A 17,491-nucleotide genomic window follows, 5' to 3' on the forward strand; every position below is an offset into this window, starting at 1 on the left:
AGCGCGAGAGTAATGATACCCTAGCTGCCATAGTTATGTAGCGTCTATATCCTCCATATAAGGTTATGTACGATGGCACAGCTATGCCACGTGGGCGGGATAGGGCAGAAAGGCAAAACAGGCTCATTGTCGGCGCTGGCGGCTCGGTTCGTGCCAGACTCGCGATTGTATAGATGGTGCCAAAAAATGAGGCTCCGGCGGCCATTTTAAACACGGTCAACTGCTTTTCAAAAGCAGGGAAAAAAATTGAAAGGGCATTTAAGCTCCGCCTTAAGGGTATGACGCGATAGGCTTATGGTCTATATACGTGGAATTGCCCATTCTCTGCCACACATTGAATGGTCGCCAGGAGTCCTCATACCACTCCAGGCACAGAGGTGCATCAGATAAGCGGCCATCATCATAAGCTGTCATCATGAAAACATGATTTATGTACTTATGTTAACCCCACCCTTTATGTAATAGCCCCAGGAGACGGTCCTTAAGGAAATAACAATGAAATGAAAGCGATGCGCCACTGCAGTGCGATGTCAGGTGCTGCCACCGGTGAGGCTTAATTCAACCATTAATTTAACTGCCACCTGCCGTGGTAGGCGGCCTGTTCACAATGCAGTGGGCAGGTTGTGATGATGTGACAAGGTCACGTGGCCTAGGAGGTCCGCCTGCCACCCTGGTTGCTTCAACTGGGGATTTTTCGTTGATTTTTCGCTCACGGCGACCGACGACGCCGACTTTTCTGCGACGCGGGACCCTTAACGCTGTCGTGTAACTAAGCATACCTACAGTATTTGGTCAATGATGCTGCTTGCGAATAGCATATCATAATTCAATGTTGTCCTGTGATTTTATTATTTTCTACTGCATGAGTTTATGCCCACTGATTGCTTCTGTATTTTATTATTCAACTTATTCTGTCAATTTATTTTGTGCTTAGTTTACACAATTGTATAATTAGATACTTAGTGCTGGCTTCAATCCTGCTCTTTTTAATTTCTTCTGTAATCGACAGATTGCCTCTGTTCATGTGCAAGTTTGCTTTATTTGCAGTCATTCCTATGTGTGTGCTGTTTGCGCTGCAAGTTTTGTAGGGACATTGGCCCAGTCAGGCGTTCATTTCTATCGCCTTTTCCCTCTGCCCCTTGGCACTACTTCTGTACTGTCTTAAGCCCAATAAACAAAGAAACAAACCAAGCCAAGCTGTCTCCGTCTATTTGCCATTGGGTATATTTGAATCGGCAAGAGTACCCACCATCTTGAGTTTGCTGGTGGTGAATGAAGGCGTGAGAACGCTGCGCACTTCCTTCCAGCGGGTGGATGTGAGCTGTAGGAGCCCCTTGTTCTGCGGGCTCGGAGGACGCTTAGCCTGGAATAGGAGCTGCGAAGGACAGAAAATTCAACCAGGTGGTTACACAGTTAGACAAGCCTGCAGCTGTGTAGAGTGGGTAAAACAAGGAGCAAACAATTTACTTATCGGAGGTTTTAGATGAAGTCAAGAAGAACGCGCCGAGCCTGCTCGTCGGGTTAAAATTTGGTCTCCAATATCGAGTAAATAACGCGTACTGTTAAAGCGAACGGCCAGACACACGCACAGTTTTCTGCGTCTTCTCCTTCACATTAGCCGGTCCTGGTTTTGCTTGTGTGAAGGCTCATGTAAACACTACAGGGCGGGCTGAGCTAGCGTCGGGTCTAGCTGAAGAATGCCCAAAATGTTACGTTAACCAGTCAAACCCACTTGGAAGTTTGCATGCAAATACTGTCTTCGCAGGATTACGTTCTTGTGCAGGGACATTTGCCCACAATTAGGAGCAGGGATCTATAGTCAAAGCGGCTCTTGTCTTGCCTTCGTAATGGGAATCACTTTAGTCTTTGGGAGCCACAATGCGAACCACTTGGACCGCTACTTTGCTCCCGCTCACATCGGCATCATGCCAACAACCCTGCGGGCACATAACAGTTGAACCCAATTTCTTACCACCAGCTACCAAAAAAAAAACAATTCTGTGCAAACCTGTGTACGTAATCCTTTCTCACATGAAGTAGGCATTTCGCTGACTTTATGTTGAGCCCACTGCCACGTACCACTGCACTCTATAGCTTATGAATTAGTAACCTGCTGCAGATTCTGCGAAACTATTTCGAATCCGCAGTGTGTATGTGAATTGGACACTCACCGCTCGGTCCGTGAAGTCGTGGAAGTCCTTAACCTGGATCTGCCTGAGTAAGTCTAGGTCTGCCACGAGTATGACGGGCCTGTATCCGTTGAAATATCTGAAATAGCCACTCCGTATGTCAAGTACTGAGCTCGTCAAGGTAAGCCATGTTCAGTACAGACCAGCACAGTGTTTACAAACAAAGGCTGAGCTCACGGCAGGCGGACTCGACTGGGGGCGAAAAGTAGGCTTAGCGAACATAGGAATATTATGGAAGCAAAAGTTTTCGAAGCAGTTTTCTGATTTCACAACGCAGCTACGATGTCGCTCTTTCATGAAGAATAATCAGGTTCATTCTAAAACGGATTCCCGCAGTATGAAAGGTCCTTCTGAAGTCATGTACTTGTGTATGTAATCCAATTTATAAAAACACCTCCGCATGGCAGTGACTGTAAACGGGGGTGAGGAACGGGAACGCAGCCCAGAAAAACATATGTAAGCAAAACTTTAAGAAATATTTTTCTGCTTTCACAGCTTACCCATAGAGGCGGCTGTTTGTTAGCAGCTTGCGAGTGCTTTGAAGGAAGTGTGACTAAGTAGGCCACGTAATTTCGAAGCTATATTTTTAAAACACCCGATAAATGAGTGTTGTGAAGCCGCGCACATGCTTCAAAACGCGCTCTTTTAAAAGAGTGTATCCTCGAATTGCGAAGGGGATACTCATTGTAAACAAACATGGCAAACATAGGAGAAAACGAACGCACTAAACAGAAGGAAATCACATACCCGACAACGTCGCCATACTGGTTGATCCATTGACGATAAGCCTTGGTGGGAGACTATAAAACAAGGCGTAGATTTTAAAAAAAAGCTCTGAATCGGTTTATCCTTGATCAAAAATTAGGCTTATAGCAAAACTGATATCATGATTGATTAAAAAAAGCTATCAGCAGGTTTATCCTTGATGAAAAATGAGGCTTAAAGTAAAAGTGATATCACGAGGAGAAAAGTTTTCAAAGGCCTCAAAAAACATGCAACTTTATGCATCTCATTTGTGAGTTAAATTAAACAAATTTTGCTTCAAAGAATTCCATAAATGCTAATATCTTCATAACGTTTAAACAGCTTATTGCATACACATAGCAGTTATGGCGATGTCGTTCAGTTTTGAGTCCCGCTGTATGACCATATAAAAGCGATCTCCGTGTTTTCAGCGCTTCAAGAAAAAAAAATCGTTATGTAGAAATGACAGGCTACCACAGAATACAAATTAAAAGAAAAAAAAACATCAGCTTTTAACAACGGGGTCATGGTCAGCGGCGCCTTTCCGTAGACCAATGACAACAGTAAGCAAAATAAGCTTTATGATTATATCAGATAAGCTACAGGCGTGAAAATTCTTCACCTTATAGTTCCATCTTGAGGTTAGCTTCTTGTTAGGCTAACATGAAAAGCTTTAACAGGGGTCTATTTTTTGCCGTGGAGGAATCATGTAGGGCAGTCACTGCATGCAGGATTAACTTGTGCCCGACTATAGTCAGTGCAATGCGTCAGGTGGGGGGGGGGAGGGGGACGTTGGTGGTCAAATTTATAGGGGCTTCCTAGGGGGTTTGCTCGTAGGCCAGCATATTGCGCTTGTAGTGATGAGGCAGCATTGGGTTTTTTTGCTAGTGGTTCTTTCTATTTAGCCACCTCCGCTTTGTACTCTTCCTGCGCCGCATGAACCCGCACTAGTTTGTCGGCTCCGTCTCAAACAACACCAGCGCCATGACGAGCGAGCTCTTGTTGACCTACCTAAATGCCGCTTACTTACCGACCACATTGCGGAAGCACAATATCAGCTATAGAGTACACAAACGAGGCTGGCACGCGCTGACTTATGTTCCCAGTCAGCCCTTTCGACTCGCTTTGCATGCGGTAAGGCGGACGGCTCGTGCCCATCGTTGCCGGACTATGACCAGTCTGCAGCGCTTTTAAGCTGTCAGGGACATCTAGTATGACTATCTTCACGATTGTTGGAGGGCAGTACAGTCGCCTACTCTGGGTCGTGGAGCACATGGTTATAGGTTTTTTTAGAAATATAATCATTATCATCAGCCTGAATGCACCCACTGCAGAGCAAAGGCCTCTCCCATGTCTGTCTAATTAACCCTGTCCTTTGCCAGTTGCGGCCACCGTATCCCCGCAAACTTCTTGATCTCATCCGCCCACCTAACTTTCTGCCGACCCCTGCTACGATTGTCTTCCCTTGAAATCCACTCCGCTACCCTTAAGGACCAGCGGTTATCTTGCCCTCGCATTACATGCCCTGCCGAAGCCCATTTCTTCCTCTGGATTTCGACTAGAGTGTCATTAACCCGCGTTTGTTCTCTTACCCACTCTGCCAGCTTCCGATCTCTTAAAGTCACACTTATAATTTTTCTTTCCATTTCTCGCTGCGTTGTCCTTAACTTATTAGGCTGAACCCTTCTTGTTAGCCTCCACATTCCTGCTCCATAGCTGAGTACCGGTAAGATACGGCTTTTGTATAAGTTTCTCTTGATTGATACTGGTAAATTGCCACACATGATCTGAGAGAATCGGCCATATGCGATCCACCCAATTATTATTCTTCCAGTTATCTCCCTGTCATGATCTGGATCAGCCATCGCTACCTGCCTCAAGTAGACATATTCTCTTACTACCTCCAGCACCTCGGCACCAATTGCGACCTGCTGCTCCCTTGCTAGATTGTTGAACATTACTTTGGTTTTCTGCATATTAATTTTTAGTCCCATCGTTCTGCTCTGCCTGTCTAACTCATTGATCATGCTTTGCACTTCATGTCCTGAGTGACTTACCAAGGCAATGCCACCAGCAATTCGCAGATTACTTAGGTATTCTCTGTTAACTCTTACCCCCAACTGTTCCCATTTGAGGCACCGCAATACCTCCAGTATACAGGCGGTGAATAGCATTGGCGAGATCATGTCTCTCCGCCTGACACCCTTCCTTATTGTAATTATTTTGCTCACTTTATGAACGACTATGGTAGCTGTGCAATTGTTATAGATATCTTCCAATATTTTCACATAACACTCTTTTGCACGCTGATTCCGCAACGCCTACATGACAGCTGTGGTTTCCACTGAGTCAAATGCTTCTTCGTAATTAATGGAGGCTATACGTAGGGCTAGGTTATATTCTGCCCATTTCTCTATCACCTGATTGATGGCCTGAACATGGTCTATTGTCGAGCATCTTTACAAAACCCTGCCTGATCATTTGGTTGATTGATCTCTAAGGTTGTCCTGACTCTATAGCGATTACCTAAGTAAATACCTTGTAGGCAACGGACAGTAAGCTGATCGGTCTGTAATTCTTTATGCCCTTCACGGCTCCTTTCTTATGAATTAAAATAAGGTTAGGGTTTTTCCAAGCTTCTGGTACACACACAAGCTTAGGTCACAAGGACTTGCGTATACAGGGTGGCTAGTTTTTTAGCACAATCTCTCCTCCGTCCTTCAACAAATCTGCTCTTACCTGATCCTCCCCAGCTACTTTCCCTTTTGCACTGTTTCTAAGGGTTTCTTTATTTCCTCCTTCTTTACTGGCAGGACGTCCCATCGCTGTGCTCTACTGCCTCTCATTAACGTTCTGATTACATTCACTATACTGTATAGATTTGTGTAGAACTTTCGGCTAATTCAGTTATCCATATTGCTAATGGTATCACCCTCTTTGTCTCTTAGCGCATACATCTGGTTTTTACTCGTGTCTAGTTTTCTCTTCACGGCTTTTAGGCTACCTCTGTTCTTCCATGTTAAACTTCTTTACGTAGGCTACCTTACGCTTATTCAATAACTTCGATAGCTCTGCTAGTTCTATTCTGTCTTGGAGTTAGACGTCCTCATACTTTGGTGTTTCTTCATCACATCCTGAGATAGCTTGCCGGTATCGTGTCGAACCATCCTACCGCCTACTTCTACGGCGCACTCCGTAACGATAGCTCTGATATCATCGTTCATTGATGATGATGATGTCCTCAGCCTGAATGGCACATACCCACGGCGTGGGATTGGCCATTGTTTCAACATTACGGTCGTCTTCTTCAGTTAAAGCTGAAGATCTGGTTCAAAATCAAAAATGGCTCAAAATCAGTTTTTTTATTAGCACTTTGGAGTACTACGCGCTGGCAGAGGTCACTATTCGTCATTGAAGGCGCACGAATTTAGTACGAAAGTAATATTTTCACGTCGGTAAAGCTCTATATCCTGTCATTGTTTGTGGGCTGATTTTAATTAGTGGCTCAAAACGCCATTTTAGAAGCCTAATGGGGGTTTGGGTTTTAAAAATGGTCCGACGGTATTTCTGCACATTCGGGCATCTTCTCTACGACGCTTTTACATAGTGCTGCGGGGTTGCTAAAAAAATAAAAAACACTCCTAATGCAAAATTGACCACGACTAGTGACGAAAGCCTTCTAAGCCTGCGAAATAGCAGTAAGAACCTCTTCGTGACCTGCCTCGCACTTCTAACGTGCAAAGTAGCACTGATAGCTATTCAGGTGTCATTGCTGCATTAGAGAAGCTAGTGGACAATTTGGACAGAGGTGCTGAAGATACAGAGCAAAAGTTTCAATTTCTAATTCAGTTTTGGTAAAGTACAGGTCTTTCTGTGATGTGCGATGATATAGGTTTAACTGCCGTTGCTGTGTTTTGAATTTTAGACACCCTGAATAAGCCAATTGAGGACAAATCCATTTTTTCCTGAAACCTGCACGCTGACTTGAGTGAAACGATACGACTACCAAAACAGTTTGCGGAGGTAGTTGGTCACGCACGTTTTTCACGTCCTGTCATGTCTGTCTGTATGCTAATCTGAAAAAAGGAGCGCTGATTTACTTTTCTAGAAAAAATTTTACACCAAAGAGGGCATCATCCGTTGGCTCCGGACTATTTTGCAGAGAACGATGTTTCCTTATCTAATAGAGATGCCAACTGAGAAAGGAACTAAATAAGTTCGTCTAACTGATCTACGTTTGCTTGAGCATTGAATAGAAAATGCAAGTTACCGTTGTCAGCGGGTCGCCAAGACATTCTTTGCAGATATTCAAAAGGAGATTCATGGACAAGATGGTTTGGTTTGGTTTCTGGGGTTTAACGTTCCAAAGCGACAAAGGCTATGAGGGACGCCGTAGTGGAGGCTCGTTAAATTCCGACCACCTGGGGTTCTTCAACGTGCAGTGACAACGAACAGAACACGGGCCTCTAAAATATCGCACCCATCAAAATTCAACCACCGCGGCCAGGATCGAACCCGCGTCTTTCGGGTCAGCAGCCGAGCGCCATAACCACTGAGCCACCGCGCAGCTCATGAACAAGATCAAAGCACACAAAGCACACCGATATCGGCACTTTTCTTCAATTGTTCGCACGGAGGTTAACCAGCGTTAGCCTGTAGAAAGCTTGCGTTTTACGTGAACAGCGAATACCTTTAACTGTCGTGCAAACATTTACCACACTCACCTTCCTGTACATCTCCATGATATTTCCGAAAATGATGCTAGGAGGAGGCCCAGGTATGCCGCACTTCTTAAAGAAATTGAAATGCTCTTTCCTCTTTCTGTAAGTGGAATGAAATGAACCCACGCAGTAAATTTGGATTATCATTGCTATCAGTGTTGCGAGCAATACATTTATGAAGAAAGGCTGGGAATGTAACACACGCAAGGGAACACAAAAAGATTCTAAACTGTCACCGTAGCGGTGGCCTTGTAGTTTGTACATACGCCTCGCATGCGGAAGGCGCAGGGTTCGATCCCCAGTGCTACTGAGTAGCCACCGGTGACACAGTAGGTGCAAGGTTTCCCTTGGCCTAGTGCTCGGATCCCTTGGGGTGAAATGTTGGGGAGATGGTGTTTTGACACCTCGAGTAAATGAAAAAAAAAGAAACGTTGTGCCACGGTGCTCTTTGGCCACAGATGCCTTTGCGCCATAAAAAGTCATCCTCATCAAAGCATTAATAACTCACATGGGGAAGTCGTGCATCTACTTGTAGCAAGCGGTATGCAATGTCCACAAATTGGAAAACTTCATACTGAGGCTGTGGTTTTGAAGTACCTTCGATATTACCGGACGACCCACGGGCAGGAGTACCATACAAGAGAAAATGAATTTACTGGCAAATTAGCGAAAAACGACAGAAATCGGCACCAAAGAGGCGGTTCATGGGGATTTAACGTTCCAAGGTGACTCAGGTTATGAGGGACGCCGTAGCGGAGGGCATAGGTAATTTCAACCACTTGTGGTTCTTTAGCGCGCACTGTCATCGCCCAGTTTCGCCTCCATCGAAATTCGACCACTACTGCCGGGGTCGAACCCGCGTCTTTCGGGTCAGCAGCCGAACGCGATAACCGCCGAGCCACCGCGGCAGCCGGTACCAAAGACAGGTAAACACTGAGTTAAGTGAAACACAATCCGAGCATAACGCGTTCATAGTTTTCCCTATAAGCGCAACTGGTGTTTATGAACAAACCCGACTAGTGGCTGTGATGGTGGCGCTCTTATAAAATGTTGCCGATTGACGAACTTCCCGCGTATGAGACTTGCCGTAAATACTTCCGATCTCCTGAATTTTTCCGATCTCCGATCTCCGTATACTAAGCTCTCATCGACCGACCGCCACAGACGCTGAGGCCCACAGCGGGTAGACATTAAAATAACGCTAAATGAGACTATATTGAACGCAACAAGATACACAGAGTACTTATTGCCTTGAGAATGCAAGTGCCATTTTCACTTCGAGCAGCGTCAAGATAACTGAGAGGTGCGACCCGTGCGAGTGGGTGTGCCATGTGACGTAGCTGCAAATGCCTCTGAAAGGAGGTTCTCTAGGCAGTATCATCAACCGACTGCCATGATGACGTGGTTAATCTGTGCTTAATCCCCCTCTCATGTTAGCATCTGTTGGAATTAACCAACGATTAACATCGATTTTTTGAGAATCGGTGATCGCCATTGGCTGCAGGTTGTCCTTTGATGGACATCTGCTGTTGCGTTCGTGAGTTGTATCCGACTACTTTGCTTTGGCTGACGAAGGAAAAGAAGCTGTCGCTCGCCACCGTGCTGAACAGCGTGAAAGTTGGCGTCGCCGTACAGAACTCCTCGAACTTTACTATTGGTTGCGTCATTAGCTAAAGACTCCCGGCAGTCCTTGCGAAAACACGTGACTTACGGCGTAAGTTTTGTCACGCAGCTCGATTAGCGAGGGCCTCTCCTCCGCTTGCCTTCACCAAGGCGGCAACGGTACTGGAAGCGCGGCAGTTACGCCCTCCCAGCGTTTCAAAGCTCCTGAATGCAAGAAGATCTGTCATCCTGCGCCCTTCAATGCCCTTCAATGGGTAGAACTTCCAAGAATGCTATAAGAGCCCCAAATTAATTAATTAATTAGTTAATTCGTTGTTCGGGTTAAGTCGACACCTATACCTAAATCGATTCCACATGGTGTTAGCAGCATTTCATGACTGTTGTGGGGGATTGTATGCATAGCGTAGATCTGCCAGGTCTTAGATCTGTGTCTCAATTTTCCATCTTAATTAAAATCTAACTGTAAATTACAAGGCTGCTGCTACTTGTAGCTTAGAACAATCTTAAATAAATTCAATCTAGATATAAACTTTGTCACCTGTGTGGTGAATTTAGCGCCTATAGTACGAAGTCCCAAAGGCGGCGTCCAATCTCGCCGCCTGGTTGACCACGCATTTTTGATGTGCCGGACAAGAACGGATTAACAGCTCTAGATACATCTGAATGGTACGATTACTTAGACCCAGGGCAGGTTTCTTCTTTCGCAAAAGCGTCGTGTGAAAACGACCTGCATGCATGTGGATGCAAACATACAGTGCTTTATGCTGTCAGGGCTCTCAGTGATACAAGGAAGTAGTCGCAGCTTCGGCGTGTTAGATAATTAATAACAACGAAATATTGCCAGTGGGCGTTCTAGTATACAATATCCACAGTGGATATCCTTTTACAGGTCGACGGAGAGGATGTAACATCGTTCCTTTTTTCCCGTCTTAAGCGTTATTATATCCTCTCCGCCAAGATGTGCAAACAAGCCCACGTCGCCCCTCTTCTGGAATCTTTCTATCAGACGCACCCTTAGAACCAGGATGGTAGGCATATTTTTTTCTGATTTCCTGATGCTGAAGGGCTAAACCTCGCTACTTAACGCCGCAGCATTGCATCCTTCAAAATCTAGCCATAAGAGATTGTTGGTTGAGCTACTGCTTTTTAATGACTGGCGCAGAGTACTAGACATGAACTCGAAAAAGAAAACCGGATGGTGGCAGTGCTAGCAACTTTTAAATTTTTTTTTTCTAACATATGTTCTTCATTTTTTTACTGCTGTTTATCATGTCCCATTTCCTTTTCACCCTTGTGTTCCTTGTCCCATTATTCTCGCGAGAGACAATTTTATTCTAATAAGGATGTCCGGCAATAAACCCTGTTGTCAGTCAGCTCTGTGCTCTTCCGATTAGTTTTTTGTCCGTGTTTTTGTAAGCCGGTCATCAATTTAAAGAGTACAGACATCAGTTTTTTTTACTACGCGTTTCCTTGCTGGCAGGGATGCGTTAGACATTGGTTATATATACCGGTAAATAATTTACAATGTTATTTCTTTTGTCATGCTATTTTGGTTTTGGTTTCAACAGCCTAACAATGGCTGTTGCGTTGAAGTTCAGTATAGGCTACGTGAGGGATAAAAAACTACCGCATAATTGCCTCTTCGTCTTTTTAATACGCAACAATGTTTAAGCCAGCCTGTCTCAAGAGCCGCAATGATAAATAATGAAAAATGGAGATTATGCAGTTTCTTTTGTGCCTCACGTGGCTACTTTGAACTTGGCAATCATAGCCATAGTTCAGCTCTTGAAAGTCAAACCGGAAGCGGAAGGAAGAAGGACTTCGATTGGAAATTATTTATCGGTTGGAGGCGATTATTGTCGCGTTCGTTAAAAATAGACAACTTCGTTCAGCGAGTACAAACGACATCCGTTTATTTCAGGTTACATGACACGACTGCCGCCCCTAGGGGCGCTTCTTTGTTTCCCTTTCCCAGCTTGCTTGGCTTGTCTTGCCTTCCGACTTGGGACGGTCTTGTTTCGGTTTCGGTTTCGCAACACATTCCCCCCTGAAAATGACTTCAGTCATTTTTTCCTTTTACGTTAACTCAAGAGGATACAGGAGTTGGACTGGTCTCTTGAGGGTTGATCCTCCAGGTAGTCTCGGAAGGCATGATCGCACCTTCCCGTCTCTTCCAGGAAACAGCTTATCAATCCTTGCGATCTTCCACTGCTGCCGTGGTTGAAGACTGTCACGAAGAAGAATCAAGTCGCCTTCCTTGATAGCTTTTCCCTGACGTTCGTTCTGATTCTGCACATTTCGCAGATCCTCAAGGTACTCTCTGGTCCACCTACGCCAGAAAGCTTCTGTGGTCTGCTGGCATCGGGTCCACAGTCTCTGAAGGGGTATATTGACTTGGTCATCATCGTTTTTTCCCACGCTAGGCAGCGACGTGAGGCGTCTTCCTGTCAAGAAGAAGGAAGGGCAAAGATGTTCCGGTTCTTCGGGTCCGTCGTATACATGAGTTAGAGGTCTTGAGTTCAAGACAGCTTCAATTTCGGCCAAAGTCTTTGCTAGCTCTTCGAAGGACAGAAACTTGGCAGCGGTAACTTTCTTGAGCGCAAGTTTGGTTGACCCGACGAGTCGCTCGTAAAAGCCACCCCACCATGGGGCGCGCTCTACTATGAACTTCCATTCGATTCATGTCTTTGCAAAGTAGTCAAGAACCTCCGGTTTCCGGATAGAGTTCCAGAGGTATAAAAGATCTCGGTTGGCTTTCTTGAAGGAAAGCGCGTTGTCACTGTAGATGACTCTGAGTACACCTCTTCTTGAGATGAAACGTCTGAAGGTCATCAAGAACGACTCCGCTGCCATGTCCCTCGCAAGCTCTAAGTGAATTGCCCGTGTCACGGCACAGGTGAACAGCGTGATATAGGACTTGTACAGCGAGTTTTCTCCTTTTACTAGAAGTGGCCCTGCAAAGTCCACCCCTGTGACCTCAAAGGGTTGAGCCTGGGTCACTCGATCATGTGGAAGCGGTGCAGTCACTTCCGATGCTGGACGTGCATTGTAGCGTTGACAGGTTATGCACCCTTTGATGATTCTTTTTACCAGCTGGCGGGCTCGTACAACATGGTACTTCTCTCTCAACTGTACCAAAGTATCCCGTGCTCCTCCATGTAGTACTTGGTGATGAGCTTGACGCACAAGCAATTCGGCTAGGTGATGTCGCCTCGACAGTGCAATTGGATGGCGTTCGTTGTACGGCTTGCCACTCTGTTGAAGTCTGCCACTTATACGGAGAATACCGTCGTTGTCAACAAACACTGGAGTGTACCTCACGGGTTAGTCTGCTGGAAAGCGATCTCCATTTCCCTCTTCAGGTCTTCTCGCTGAGCTTGTCGTATCCAGTAATTCTCGGCATCATCCAGTTCAACTGCCGTCAGTATTCCTTTGTTAGTGCTCAGATGTCGCAGCTTGTTGACATACCGTAATATCCAAGCTGCCACTCGGAAGAGTTTTGTTGCACTGCTGTATCGATCTGGGTCTAACAGCTTTGGAACTTCAATGGAGCTTGTTGTATGAAGAACTTCCACAATTCGCTTTTCTTCGTCCACTGTCGTGTCGGAATGTTCCTTTGTTGAGAGATGTGTGGCCAATTGTTTTCAGTCGCCTTCATCCAGGGCGTTCCTTCCCACCAGGTGGCACTCTCAAGAAGCCGATCTGCTGTAACTCCCTTGGTCATGAGATCCGCCGGATTCTCGGATCCGGGACAATGTCTCCATGCTGAGGTGTCTGTAAGACGCTGAATTTCTGTTACGCGATTCCTCACAAACTGTTTCCATTGCGAGGGCTCTCCCGTGATCCAATGCAATGCAATTGCAGACTCGGTCCAGAAATGTGTCACTTGTGGTGGTTCCTTCAGGCTTTTCTTGATGTATCGACTCAGTCTGGCCGCTAAGAGACACGCCATCAATTCGAGTCTCGGAAGAGTCAGTTGCTTGATCGGGGCGACCCTCGACTTGCTAATGAGGATGCTCGAAGTTGCGATGCCATCCGAATCTGTTACGCAGATGTAGGCCACTGCCCCGTATGCCACTGGGCTGGCGTCAGCAAATACGTGCAGGACTGTCTTGGTGGCAGGTTCGACTGTGCCTGCTTTGTAGCAGCGTTGCACTTGAGCTCTTTTCAATTCGGTTAGTTCCTCGCACCATCGCATCCATTTTGCGTCCAGATCTTCTGGTAGGATGGCATCCCATTCCACGTTTCTTTCACACAGCTCTTGGAATAAAGCCTTTGCCCGGACTGTGAATAGAGCTTGCCATCCAAGTGGGTCATACAGTCTTGCTGTAGTCTTCAGAACATACCTTTTAGTACAGTCTAGCCCGGTTATAACGAAGTCGGCGGGAATCGGAAATCACTTCGCTATATCCGCTATTTCGTTATATGTGGACTACGAAAAAAAAATGCAAACATCGGCATACCGATTTATTGCCGCTGAAAGAAGTCGTCCAGCGTCCCCTGAACACGTTTCGCGAGTGCGGACTTCAGGATTGCGGCTTCCATACCATCCAACTGCGAACCAAAGATCTTGTCGAACTTCGCGATAACGATAAAAATGAGCCACGCTTCCAACATGCACAATGCTGCCGCGCTTTCTCCCTGCCTTGCGCACCGCGGCACCGACATAAAACAAACCGCGCGCTGCCACACCTCCTGCAGACTGCAGTCCAGCCGTGGCGCCGACTGCCTGGGAGAAATAGACAACCGCGATTGGCCAAGACGGCCGCTCTCTGCGACGTCATCGAAAAAAAAAATCGCCTGTTCTTTTTTACATTTTTCCCCTGCGCGGTGTGCTCTACCGCTCTACGCCGTGACGCCGTTCAAGGACGGCGCAACACGAGACCGGCGTGCCATGAGATGCAGTGAAGCAACCTTTCGTTCCGCAGGAGAGCAGACGACGCCACGAAAGGACGCCGTCAGCCGAATTTTGCTCTTATTTTCGCGGAAAAAATCGCCTCAAGGACGCAAAAATGTGTTGATTGGCAGATTATTTTTGGGTAGGTAATAAATCTCTTCGTTATATCCGCTGACGTGCTCTTATTTACTTCGTTAAAACCGGACCCAAAATGTATTGAAAATGCAAAAATGGGAATGGGAAATTGAAATCCCTTCGTTATAACCGCTATTTCGCTATAAGTGGCTTCGTTACAAACGGGCTAGACTGTACTTGTTCCTGGCTCAGGTAGCTCGATAGACTGTGGGGTGAAGGTGAGGTTATCTGTGCTGGGATTCCACGTCAGTCCTAACACCTTAAGGACCCCTGGGAGGTATCCTAAGTGTCTTGCTTGACATTCATCCGTCGCAAACCGGTCGTTCAATGTCTGGTTGTTGGACGCCCACTTGTGGAGTGTCATAGAGGCCGCGCTGAAGATGGTCCTAGCTTCTTCGTAGATCTTCAGGGCTCCCTCTTCGTTTTCTGCTCCCGTTAAGAGGTCATCCACATATAAGGAATGCGCCAGCAGTGATGCTGTGTCCGGACACTCTTCTTCCATATTCTTCAAGTGATGCTGAAGAGTTGCTGTCAACAAGAAAGGACTCGCTGTGGTTCCGAAAGGAACTCGCTTCATTCGCAAAGTATGCACCTCGCCCGCTGGTTCACTCATACCTGGCTTCGTATGGTACCACAGAAAGCGCAATGCATCTCTGTCGTTCTCTCTTATCTTTATTTGTAAGAATATTTTTTCAATATCCGCCACCAAGGCGATTCTGTTGCTCCTGAAATTCAGTAGCAGTGCGACAAGGTCGACTGTCAAATTCGGACCACTCTCTAGGTTTTGATACAATGACTTTAACTTCTGTCCATGCGAAGAAGCATCGAAAACCACTCGCAGTCTTGTTTTATTGCTCGTTTCTCGAAACACCGGCTGATCAGGCATGTAGTAGATCAGTTTTCCCTGTTCTTCTTTTTCTACTACTGGCTCAGCTATGTCTTCCATGCAATACTGTCTGATGACTGCGTCGTAGGCTTCCAGTAATTCAGGATTTCTTCGAAGGCGGTTTGTCAGTTGGGACAGGCGTTTTTCCGCAGTCCCCTTGTTGTCACTTAGATCAATGTTTTGCTTCCAGGGAAGGGCTACCTCGTATCGAGATCCACTACGCCTGATGTTGTCTTCGAAAGATTTGAGTAGCTGTCGCCCAACACAGTCGTCGTTATCCATGACTCCGATAGACTCCAGGGTCCAGAATCGTTCTAAGCAGTTCATGGTCTCACTCTTGCGAAGGGCAATGGTTTGCATGCTCTGTGAGTCAACTATTTTTGTTCCCACAGGTCCTTGAATGCACCACCCAAAAGCAGTCTCGACTGCTCGGAGTTTTCCGTCTAGCTGCTTGCTTCTTCCAGTCACAAATTCCCAGTAATGCTCTGCTCCGATGAGGAGGTCGATGTCACTTCTTTTGTTATCGCAGGTCCTGTCGGCCGCAGCCAAAGGTCCAAGTAGTTTCTTGATCCTGTGTTCAGGAACCGGGATTCTTTGTTCGCATATGATGTCCGTCTCAAGAAGTTCGATCTGTTGATTCTTTTTGTTTTGTGCGGTTAGCGACACCAGCACTCTGTTGAAGTCTCGTTCTGACTGGTGTCCACCGAACACACCAACTTTCAACGTTTCTGTTCCAAGAACTCGACACCCGAGTTTTTCTGAGGCTCGCTTCGTAATGAATGAACGTTGGCTTCCGCCGTCAAAGAGAGCACGTAAGTATACCGCTTTCGTTTCACCGGAACACAACGTCGTTGCCGTTTGTAGCAGTACTTCTCGTTTGCGAGTTTCTTTCACTGTAGACTGCAAATTCACTGGGACTGTTGTCACATCGGTAGCATTTGCTTTGACTTTCGGATGAGTAAATTCCGGGTCGCACATTGTTGTCGCGTGCCGCCCTGCGCAGTTACCGCATTTAATGCTGCTTCTGCACTCGTTAGAACGGTGATTTGGTTTCGTGCAGCGGAAGCAGCGTCTTCCCAAACGTAGCATTTTCTTCTTTTCTTCCAACGAAATGCCAGCACGGCAGGCAGCGGATTCTTGATTATTCTCCTTGCAAAGAAAACAATGATCTGTTCTTGCTGACTGCTGTAGTACAGCAGCTGACGATTTAAATTTCGTTCCGATGCTCTTGTTGTAACTCCCAGATGGGTTTAACGTCTTCAGCATTGATACCTGGTGCTTCTTGCCAGTAACTTGCTGAGCAACCAGATTCTCGCGGCTTTGCACTTCAATCCTCAAAAAGTCAAGTTGCGTCGAGAATAAAGACGGAGTACCTTTTGTAGCTATTTCTGTTGGCTGCCCCGGTGCGTCGTCGCTCCGCAGCGCAGATCCAGTTCGTTCCGTGTTCTGTGTTGACGTTTCGGAGGGTTCCTCCCTCGCCACGGCTACGTGAAACTCGAGCAATATTTCTTTCGGCAGGGCGCGCTGTACCACGGGGTAGAGGAGCGTGCCGTAGGTCTGTTTCTGGCCGAGCGCCTCCAGCCCGCGGAGGTGAGAGACGAGGGCATCGTACAACCGTCGGAGGGACCGTATGTCTTCGGCGTTTCGCACAGGTTCAAGGTCCAAGAGCTTTCGCATGTGCGCTTGCACGATGGCGTCCTCACCGCCGAAGCGTTTTTTTCAGCAGCAAGATGGCGTCGCCATAGCACTGCGATGTGGGGGGAAGGCCCTTGATCGTTCTTGCTGTTTCGCCCGTCACAACCGATTTTAAGTACCCGAACTTGTCTAAGGTGGTTAGCCGATCGTTCTTGTGAATCATTTGCTCGTACTGTTCCCAAAATTCTTGCCAGGACACATCTTTCCCGTCAAATTTTACGAGCTCTAATTTTGGAAGCTTCACCTGGCAGGTCGTGGTTGTCGAGCCTGCGTCGTTGCTTGGTGATGACTCTTCTTTCGGCTGCCTCTTTCCTTGAATTTCTTTTATCTCCGCTTGGAGCTTCGCAATGTATGTAACGATCTTGTCGTCATACTGGATGGTTTCGGTATAGTCCTGGTCCGCTTTTTCCGCTGGCAATAGCGCCTCGACAGCGGCGTTAGCTTCGTTTAGACGGGTCTGTAGAGAGCTCATTCTTACCAAAAAGACACTGAGTTCCTTTTAGTTGCCCGTGCGGCTTTTAATGCAGGAGTCGATTTCCGCAATGATTCGAGTCACCTGTGATTGGACAGCTGATCTCTTCGCTTTGTGTCTGTCCATGTC

The 17,491-nt window shown here is 46.6% G+C and overlaps 1 protein-coding gene across 1 annotated transcript in view; it reads right to left on the reverse strand.

The window, feature by feature from the left end:
• Window positions 1–16,872, reverse strand: part of LOC149360680 (cytochrome P450 3A6-like) — a 37,119-nt gene extending 20,247 nt beyond the window's left edge. The window contains exons 1-6 of the mRNA XM_089567891.1: window positions 16,569–16,872; window positions 14,627–14,837; window positions 7,658–7,754; window positions 2,937–2,989; window positions 2,172–2,268; window positions 1,250–1,375 (exon numbers count right to left, since the gene is read on the reverse strand). Coding sequence (XP_089424017.1) covers window positions 1,250–1,375; window positions 2,172–2,268; window positions 2,937–2,989; window positions 7,658–7,754; window positions 14,627–14,837; window positions 16,569–16,872 — 888 coding nt within the window. The remainder of the gene's footprint in view (window positions 1–1,249; window positions 1,376–2,171; window positions 2,269–2,936; window positions 2,990–7,657; window positions 7,755–14,626; window positions 14,838–16,568) is intronic.
• Window positions 16,873–17,491: the final 619 nt, after the last annotated feature.

Source organism: Amblyomma mixtum, chromosome 2 (genome assembly GCF_055824585.1).
Source record: "Amblyomma mixtum isolate Tamu chromosome 2, ASM5582458v1, whole genome shotgun sequence".
Taxonomy (NCBI): Eukaryota; Metazoa; Arthropoda; class Arachnida; order Ixodida; family Ixodidae; genus Amblyomma; species Amblyomma mixtum.